The 10,741-nt window shown below is 37.7% G+C and overlaps 1 protein-coding gene across 1 annotated transcript; it reads left to right on the top strand.

Moving 5' to 3' along the window:
* The first annotated feature begins 423 nt into the window (after positions 1-423).
* LOC145047226 (actin-7) lies at positions 424-3,907 on the top strand. The gene is made up of 5 exons (XM_078995465.1): positions 424-582; positions 1,197-1,258; positions 1,682-2,075; positions 2,953-3,566; positions 3,646-3,907. Exons 2-5 carry the CDS (start codon positions 1,199-1,201, stop codon positions 3,709-3,711), a joined length of 1,134 nt encoding a protein of 377 aa, XP_078851591.1. The 5' UTR covers positions 424-582; positions 1,197-1,198; the 3' UTR covers positions 3,712-3,907.
* The last annotated feature ends 6,834 nt before the right edge of the window (positions 3,908-10,741 follow it).

Raw genomic sequence — 10,741 nt, 5'->3', positions numbered from 1 at the left:
CTAATATATATTAAAAATTAATTTTATATATTTATTTGAATCAACGATTATAATTTCACATAACTAATAAAAATATATCGTAATTAATAATTTATTTAAAATAATTAATTAATAATTTTAAGGTTTACTATAAAAATTTAATTAATTTTATATCTGTGATTTACACGGGTTATAAACTAGTAGGCTAATAAGTTAAAAAAGACTAACTTACGACACCATTATAAAAACCGCTAATAAATTGTTTTGCTAAATAACCTCTTAAATTGTAATTAATCACAAATCACAAACTTAATAATAAAATTAAACCGATGTGCAGAGCACAAAAGTCAAATCGGACGGACAAGAGTCGTAACCATGGCATGCCGAAAGCCTGTCCACGCCAGGTCATCTTATCTTTCCTCGTGGTCCGAATGATTCCTCCCTCTCCCCATTTACACCTCATTTTCAAATATATACACCATCCTCCCCACTAACCTTCTACTTCCTTCCCCCATATCCTTCTGCTCCGAACGTACCAAACCACACCGGAGCCTTAGTGGAGGTTGCTTTCTGCTGCTTCCTCTTCGATCTGAAAAACTAAAGGTTTGCTTCGATTATCTTCTAATTCAAATGCTTTTACCGTTTTCAATTTCCGATCTGAGTCTCTTGACATTCATTAATTACGGATCCGTATCGAATTTTCTCTTCAAGTACAATCGAAATCGTTCCGTTAATCTGTTTTGATTTCTCATAGTTGACGATATCTGCTTTTTATTGGTATGATCTGGTCAGTTAGTTGCTATGATTGACTGATCTGATTCTGAATTATGTGAGATATAGCGAAGAGCTTAGATCTGTGAAGTATTACCTCTTGTTAGATTGAATCCGTATACCTCGATTAGTGTGTTTTTTCTAACTACTGAGGGATCTGCAATCTGTTTGAACTGCATGCTTTTCACTGTATTTGTTGAATATGTAAAGATCCATTGATGATGGACATCGAGATCTATATGGTAGTAGTTGGTAACTTTGATGTTTTTGGTTGGTATAGTTTAAAGTTCTTTTGATTATATAAGAGTCGTATGAAATGATATTTCTGAGATTTTTGTGCATATTTCTTGCTAAACAAGTTGAAAACGATTGAGAATAATGGACATATCAGAGATTTTGTTGTGGAAGCTTATTGTATTTTTGATATTTTCGTTGCATGTTTACAGAAATGGCAGACTCTGAGGATATTCAGCCCCTTGTTTGTGACAATGGAACTGGAATGGTGAAGGTTAGCATAACTCTTCTTTGCCCTGTCTTACTTATTTAAAGTTTTGAACTTTATTGATTAAATTATCTTGTATTTTTGAATCTCAAAAAAAGTTAGATGGCTGTTTATGCAATGACTTATCATATTTTTCTCCATTATGCAACAATTTCGTATTTTGAAGAAATATGCCAACCATTTTTCTTCTAACTAATATACATACTTTTTTTTTTTTAATGAAAAACGGTTTAACGTGGTTGCAAAGTTTGTACGATGTTTCATCAATTGGTAACAATGTGAGACATCATTGCATCAATAGGTTAAAGAGTGAAACATTGTTCCATAAATTGGTAAAAACGTGAAACATTTTAAAATAAATTTTTAGATAAAGTATGCAACATGTTACTCAAGTTGGAGTTGTTTTTTGTTCTTTGATTAAATTTACAGGCTGGGTTTGCTGGTGATGATGCTCCTAGGGCAGTCTTTCCTAGTATTGTGGGTAGGCCACGACACACTGGTGTTATGGTGGGAATGGGCCAAAAGGATGCCTATGTGGGAGATGAAGCCCAATCAAAAAGAGGTATCTTGACTTTGAAATACCCAATTGAGCATGGTATTGTCAGCAACTGGGATGACATGGAAAAGATCTGGCATCACACTTTCTATAATGAGCTTCGTGTTGCTCCTGAAGAGCACCCTGTGCTTCTTACTGAGGCACCACTTAATCCTAAGGCAAACAGAGAAAAGATGACTCAAATCATGTTTGAGACCTTCAATGTTCCAGCCATGTATGTTGCTATCCAGGCTGTGCTTTCTTTGTATGCAAGTGGTCGTACAACTGGTTAGTCTCCCATTACTCTTTTGGTATTCAACTGTAACTTACATTGCTCTTCTGGATTTCTATTATAAGTTGCATTTTGATTTTTGGAAAATGGCTTTAAAGATTCCTAACAGCCTGAAAATCAGAGAAAAAACTATTGGCTTCCAAAGAGAAAAATTAAAAATCCACCGGATGTAAGAATTAGGATTTTACACTACCAAATGAAAGAAGCTCTTTGTATTTTTTGATGGAATGGAATATACCATTTTCTAAATGAATGTGATTCCTTCCATTTTTGTTAGTTTTAGTTACTTTGTGAAGTTTCTTTTTTTAAAGGTTTTTATCTCATCATGGAATGGAACTAAAAATAACAATATCGCTCATTTTTCTTTGTGTAATCTTTAATGAATAAATTTCTTGACTTGAAGTAAATTATAATTTAATTTTCTTAAATTGACTAGAAAATATAGATATAGTATTACCTTGTTTGGGTTTAAGAGAACATTTATTATGTTTAAAATATATTTTTTCAACTACAAATATTAACAATAATAATAATTAAATAATGTAGTAAAGCTAAAGTTATATATTGTACTTACTTATAATATAAAAACTCATGTAAATGCTAACCAAAAACAAATCATCAATAAACGGAATGTAATGAATAATTGAGGGGAGTGATTTGTATTCATTATTCAATACTTTTTAGCTGTACAAATACTTACAATAAAACTGTATAAAACATAAATTGTCATGTACTCGCTAATTAAAGTCACACTTTCCTAAAGCAGTTGAATACTTTACTTGAACTGTATTTGATTGTGGTACTTTGAAACCAAAGCCTTGGACTTCTTTTATTTGCATGAACATGGATCTCAACAATACTATTTTCTTCCAGGTATCGTGTTGGATTCCGGAGACGGTGTGTCCCACACCGTCCCAATTTACGAAGGTTACGCGCTTCCCCACGCGATCCTCCGTCTTGATCTTGCAGGCCGTGACCTCACAGATTCCCTAATGAAGATCCTGACTGAAAGAGGTTACATGTTCACCACCACCGCAGAACGTGAAATTGTCCGTGACATGAAGGAAAAGCTCGCATACGTGGCTCTTGACTACGAGCAAGAACTCGAAACCGCTAAAAGTAGCTCCTCTGTTGAAAAGAACTATGAGCTGCCCGACGGGCAGGTTATCACGATTGGGGCAGAGAGATTCCGCTGCCCGGAGGTTCTCTTCCAGCCATCTTTGATCGGAATGGAAGCTGCTGGAATTCATGAGACTACATATAACTCGATCATGAAGTGTGATGTTGATATCAGGAAGGATCTTTATGGAAATATTGTGCTTAGTGGTGGGTCCACCATGTTCCCGGGTATTGCTGACCGGATGAGCAAGGAAATTACTGCCCTTGCCCCTAGTAGCATGAAGATTAAGGTGGTTGCACCCCCGGAGAGGAAATACAGTGTCTGGATTGGAGGATCAATCCTTGCGTCTCTCAGTACCTTTCAACAGGTAAATTTACTTTGGTTACCAATAACAGCAATTTACCTTATTTTTTTTTTTAATTAACTTTTTATTTTGTGTGAATCAGATGTGGATCTCCAAGGGAGAATATGATGAGTCGGGTCCATCTATTGTTCACAGGAAATGCTTCTAAGTATTATTTTGTTGCTTTTGATGATCGAGTTTGTTTTTGTTATTATATTCTTTATCTATTTTTCGTGTTATGTTTCATGTGAAGTAAGAAAGGCGGAAATGGATCGTATGTGGAGTTGTTAACAAACAGTCCATTTCTGCTATGGGGATGTTTGTAGCCGAAGATTGATTGTTATGTTTTATCCTACATTTTCTTATTTAGGTGTCTGTTTGTGGTCATTTTATTGAAACTGATAATATTTATTGCTTGGTTAGGGAGCTTTTAAACTACCATTTGTTGATAAATATATATGTTTGTTTACTGCTTTAATTATCAGTTTGTTCAGAATATATATATTGCAGGTGTATTTGTCTCTAGATCATTTTTGCTTAAAAGTAATCTACAGGGAACAATTGAGTTTTCACTGAAATCATTAATAATAAATACTTAAGTTCTGATAGTTTTCATCAAAATAGTTATCATCAAAATAGAAGCATCATTTCCCGATCAGAGTGCATTTGCAACTTTAATATTCCCAGAGAACAAAATTCATATCTAAAATATGTAACTTTTCAACATCTGAGGGAGTATGGAATTTTGGAATAGATTGTGATTTTGTGCAATGTAAAGGACGCCAAAAGCATATGGGGAGAAAATGTTTTATAGTTTATTCCTACAAATATGAGTACCTTGGACTTAATCTAACATATATTCCTCTGGGACATATGTCCTTATCCAAAACTCCATCCTCGTAGTCCATTAATCTAAGATGAAAGTTGAGAAAAAAATAGACTGTTGTTTGTGTATAGCCTTTTTTATTCCTTGGACATATGCCTGTGTTTGGTGGTAGAGCTGCACGTTAGTGGTCAAAGAACACTTTTGGGTTGGTTTTGAAACGGTCCTGTCTTTTTAAGGTTTCCGAACGGTTTGGTTTTTTTTCGGATCAGTCCCCGTCGGTCTTTTGGTCTGGTCCTTTCTCAGACCGGTCTTTATTCAAACCTGTCTTTTTTCGGTCAGGTTTCACGGTCTTTCCATACGCCTTTTTCGGTTCGATATACGAGTTTTTTTTTGTTCGGTTTTGGTATATTTCGATTCTTTTGTTTTGGTTTCGAATTTTTTCCATTAACAAATATGTGATTAACACCAAAATGATAAATTAATATTTATTAAATATGATAATTTAAGTTTAATAAAAGAAACAATAAAATAAGTTAGATAATTTGTGATTAAAAATTGTATAATTAACAAAAAACTGATATATTTATAAAGTTTCGTTACCGGTCTTTTTTCCAAACCGGTCTCGTTCAATCTCGGACCTTTGGTCTTTTTTAGGACTGGTCTTGGAACGGGCCGGTCTTTTTCGGATTGGTCTCGAGCCAGTCATTTTTCAATCCGGTCTTAAAAACCAGTTTTTTCCCGGTCCGGTCTTGTTTTAGACCAGTTCGGTCTCGGTATTGTTTTGGGTCCGGTCCGAGACCGTCTTTTTGTGCACGTCTATTTGGTGTTAATGTAATTTAAATTCTTATTTTAGTTTAGTTTTTTTTTTTTTTTTCAAATGTATATTGGTATGATATTTGTCTTTAAATTTTTTTTTTTTTTTTTTTTTTTTTTTTTTTTTTTTTTTTTTTTACCATAGATGTTGCAGAGGAACGATCTCGGAATGGTTATCATCAAGGCAACTACCCAACGAAAAAAAGGTTGGCAAGTTATATTTGTTCGGGAATCATTTTTACCGAATAATCAAGTTGTAAAGATCCAAATAATGGAATAGAGAGAAGACTGAAAGAGGATCACTTCTTCCCTTCAACCACCACCGACTCTATATTGTACTCTCTATATCTCTTTCCCTTGCAAACACTAGGTTCTTACATTTCTGGTTATGCATTAGTTGGTTTTTTTTTTTTTTTTTTTTTTTTTTTTTTTTTTTTTTTTTTTAAATTTGTTGATTAGATCTGTTTATTACTTGAGAAAAGTGTTCATTCAATCTTTTGTACCGCAATTTTTTCTTGTTGGAATTGAACATATGGAGTTGCACATGAAGTGTTTGTGAAAAGTCCTCAATGAGGTTTATTTTGTGAAAATGAGTTTTTATGAACATATCAAGTTTCAAATTTTTATTTTTAAGCTCTTCATTACTTTTTTCATTTGGAATTGATCTAGTCGTCTTTTATGTTTATGGTTTATATTATGGGTCTAAATACAAAATGTGGTCTTGAAATTTTACATGTTAAGTGTTTGTTAAAAATGCTCAGTCAGGGTTTTGGAACTGATAAGAAATCTAGTAAGAGAATAACAAAATATCATAATATTTTATAGGCTTATCCATAATTTGAGCTACAATTCTTCTTATGTAAGTTTAGTATTTTTATACAACCATATATGTACACATCATACACATGTATAGTTGTGTGTATATGTATGTATATGTATATCTATATACTTGTTCAAAAAAAATGTATATGTATATACATATAAACATGAACGGAAGGAGATGCATACAAGGTACAACTATAACCTCATTTTTACTATGAAATTATTGCTTGATGTATTTTTTCATACTTACATGATTTTATTTTAGTGGTTAGGCATTTTACAAGTAAATTACTGGTGCTGTTGTTTTATATGTTACTAGATGTAGTGTATATTATAACTATGGCTAATAAACTTACAATTTGTGATCATTCGAAAAACATTTAACAAAATTTTGGTTTTGGCCCCCCAGTTTTATTATTCGTGTTCCGCCCCTGGTTGGAAGCTTATGAAGATCCAAGCGAATTGTTTTTTTTCCTCAGATAATCAACATGTATGTTGGCTTATAAAAACCAAATATAGGATGAGCTTGACTATGTATATATGTTTTTTTTGTATGTATATGATTTGTTTGTTGCATGAATCTTAGGGTGTGTTTGAAATGCGTCTGAAGGTCGAGTCAGCGAATTGGGTTGACTCGATCAGACAATCTTTGTTTGATTTGTGGCTTTCTTGGTAAGATAGGCTGACTCAAATTGCTTACCCGGTCAGATTAATACACTTTGCTGACGGGAAATAAGACACTTCTACCCCTAATAGTTCAATGCACAACAAATGAATATATGGGCAGTGAGAGTCGAACTAACGACCTTACATTCACAAAGCCACATCTTTTTCCACTATGCTAGAAGGTTATTTTTGTTATATTTGCTCAAATAGTTTATATAATGTGTAGTGGTTATTATTATTATTATTATTATTATTATTATATTCCATAAAAACGAATAGCGTATCAGTATTAGGATAAAATGGTCATTTTAAATCAGTCAGCATGTTCAGTTAGATGTACAATCAAACAACATGATTTCTTATTTAATCAAAATTTCTTACTCAGACAGACATTTCTCAGTTAGCAACTATCAAACATGGCATTTCTCAATTAGCAACTATCACAATATACCACCAAATCGTCCAATCCTTCAGGCAGTACGAGGACTGGAGCCTCGCGTAACCTCTTCCTCAGAGTCTCAAAAGCCTTATGCTGACCATCATCCCACTGAAAAGTCACATTCTTCTTGGTCAAACGCATCAATGGAATAGAAATCTTGGATGAATCTTCGATAGTAACGCGCTAAACCCAAAAAGCTACGAATTTCCGAGGCGTTTCTCGGTACCCCCCATCGCATCACCACCTCCACCTTTGCTGGATCAATCGAAATACCTTTTTAATTGATGACATGCCCCAAAAACTGCACTTCTTGTAGCCAGAAATCACATTTGGAGAACTTTGCATAAAGTTTCTCCACCCTCAAAATCTCCGGTACCTCCCTAAAATGCTGTTCGTGCTGCTCTATGGTTTTGGAGTGAACCAGGACATCGTCGATAAAAACGATCATTGACCGATACAGCATCAATCTGCATACCCTATTCATGAGGTCCATGAATACTGCCGGAGCATTGGTGAGTCCTAACGACATCACCACAAACTTACAATGCCCATACCGAGTTCTGAAAGCTGTCTTCAGTATATCCTCTTCCCTAATCCTCATCTGATGATACCTGAACCTGAGATCAATCTTGGAGAACTAAGATGCACCATGAAGTTGATCAAACAAATCATCGATCCTTGGCAAAGGATAGCGGTTCTTCACTGTCAGCATGTTCAACACCCTATAATCAATGCACATTCGGTGTGTCCCGTCTTTCTTTTTCACGAAAAGGATCGATGCGCCCCACGGTAAACTACTTGGACGAATAAACCCACGGTCTAACAGTTCTTGAACCTGTGCAGATAACTCTTGCATCTCGGGTGGTGCCAACCGATATGGTGCCTTTGCTATTGGGGCGGCACCTGGCACCAAGTCAATACGAAACTCCACTACCTCTCCGGAGGGACCCTTGACAGTTCTTCGGGGAAAACATCCCGAAAGTCCTGAACAACTGGCACACTGCCCACATCCGTCGCGGCCTTTACCTTTGTATTCGCGATATAAGCCAGAAACCCATGCAAACCTGCCGAAGAAACCTCCATGCCCTCGCAGCCGAACAGAGGGTCAGTCCCTGCTAGGTCCCCTCACCATAAATAACTAGCTCTCCCCCACCAGAGGTGCAAACCCGAACCAACTATCGCTCGCAATCGATCATGGCCCCATTGGCCCCTAACCAGTCCATCCCGACAATCACCTTCAGCCCTCGCAACGGTATCGGAACTAGGTCGACTCGAAATCTCTCCCCAAGTACATTCAGGACACAATCCCGATACACCCTCGCAGCACTAACAATGCGATCAGCCGCAATCTCAACCTCGAGTGGGGAGTCCAAGATCCCCGGCGTATCCCGAAATTTCTTGCTAAGCGCAAGAGACACAAATGATCGGGTAGCACCCGAGTCGAACAAAACAAGAGCAGTCATACCATTGACTAAAAAGGTTCCTAAACATCCATGATATAAACATAAGCCATAAAATTACAATAAGCAGTAAAGTAATAGATACATACTAGTCACGACGTCTGGTGCAACCCAAGCCTCCTCAGTAGTCAGCTGGAACGCGCGCCTCTTCACCGCCGGAATATCCGCCTTGACAAGGCGGCCATCACTAATCCTCAGGGTGGCGGGTGCGGGTGCCGCCACCGCTCCTCCTCCTCCCTGCAACCTAGGGCATTTGGCTTTTTTATGGCCTGTTTGATTGCAGTTGAAACATATCAAGCCCTTCTTGGGGCAATCCTTACTCATGTGGCCCTATTGGCCACGCTATGGAATCTCCCACACTTAGCACACCGACCCCGACGTTGCTGGCCCTTACCCGAAGAATCAAAGGTCTTAGGATTCTTAGCCTAACCCCCCGCAGTCTGTGCCTGATCATTCTTCCGCTTCGTGCGGGTATCCAACTCTATTTCCCTCTCGTGGGCCTTCTCCACCATCTCGTTTAGGGTCTTGCACCCTGTAAGCTCACAAACTCCTGAATATCGTCCCTCAGCATGGAATGATATCGGGTCCGCCTCATTTCTTCATCGGTAGCATACTGCGGAATCAATAAGGCTCGCTCCCAAAACTTGGCGGTGATTTCCGTCACAGTCTCGGTGGTCTGCTGCAAATCATGAAACTCCTTTACTAACCGTTGCACCTCAATAGGTGGTGTAAACTCCAAATCAAACCATCGATTGAACTCGGCCCATGACATCTCAGCCACTCCAGCTAGCCCCACCTGGCTGGTAACCTCACCCCACCGGTCGTGAGCCCTGTCTCTCAACATACACGAAGCAAACCCAACCTTTTCCACTTTCGGGCAGGAACTCGTATGCTGGGTGTTCTCAATATCTGCCACCCAGCGACCACTGACAATGGGGTCCCTGACCCCGAAGAATTCCGACGCTCCACACGCCTTGAACTTCCGTAAGGAGGGAGTTCGGGTCCCAATCTGTCCCGCTGCCAACTCCGTCCTGAAAGATCTGAGTCTCTCCTCCATAATCTCCATAATACCCTCCTTGACCGTCCCAAAAATGACTGGGGTTGCATCAAGGATGCCCCAGGTAACCTCAACTGCAATGAGTTCTCGCAGCCTCTCATTAATGACATCAGTAGTTTCTCCCGATCCTGCCCCGGATCCTAATCCCGATACTGACCCTTTTGCCCCAAATTGTGTCACCACCATGATAACTGAAATTTCATAAATAACAAAGATTAGGGTTTGCGTGTAAGGGATAATCCCACACCTGTCGTCCTTGGGGTTGTTGGATCCATCAGTGCTTTGGGCATAGATCATGTGCTTCTAGTAGTACGGGCCCAATACTACCTTCCACATTTACCTGTACCTTTCTCCACTGCTCAATCCGAAAACTCCAAATTTTTCTGATGACTGAACCATACCCCGCATTTACCACACATTACCATCTCTGACCATCCTAAAGGTTCCTCTACTCATAGCAATTACATCATCATAACAGGTTGCTCTTATACATGCAAATTATACACAGATAAGGGATCAAATAGGCTTTCGAATAAAAGATTCTACCCTAAGACCACAACCAAACAAGGAACAGGAAATAAGGCCAAATCAATCATTCTGAGGCTATAAGCTCCTAACCATATACAATTTTAAAAGCACACACGTAGCAAATTCCACATAAGCAACCATGGTTCAAAATTAGTATAACATGGAAAGCATATAGGGGAACTACTTACTTGGCTCGGCTGATCACGTGCGTTGCACTCTCATCTTTTCATTTTCATGTTATTATTTTGAAAACATTTCTACAATTCCTTAGTTTGAGTCCCGACACACTCGAGAGTATGCCTAAATCCCTCAAACAAAGGCTTTGATACAAACTTGTAACAGCCCGAATTTTAGCACGAAATTTTTTATTTAATTTAAATAACACATTGACATAAAACCCTGAATCTCATATTTAGTTTTAAAACACCATCCATTACATTATATAGATTATCAGAGTGTGTCCATAAACATATTAATGAAAAAGATATAGATAGAGTGCACGCTGCGCCATCACGCCCTGACCTTGCCTTTTGGTTCCGATGTACCTAAAACAATTCAACAACCTGTAAGCGAAATGCTTAGTGAGTT

The sequence above is a fragment of the Lactuca saligna genome, chromosome 5 (genome assembly GCF_052625555.1).
Source record: "Lactuca saligna cultivar CGN05327 chromosome 5, ASM5262555v1, whole genome shotgun sequence".
NCBI lineage: Eukaryota > Viridiplantae > Streptophyta > Magnoliopsida > Asterales > Asteraceae > Lactuca > Lactuca saligna.
Note: the sequence above shows the minus strand (reverse complement) of the source record. Positions and strands in the feature narration are given on the sequence as shown.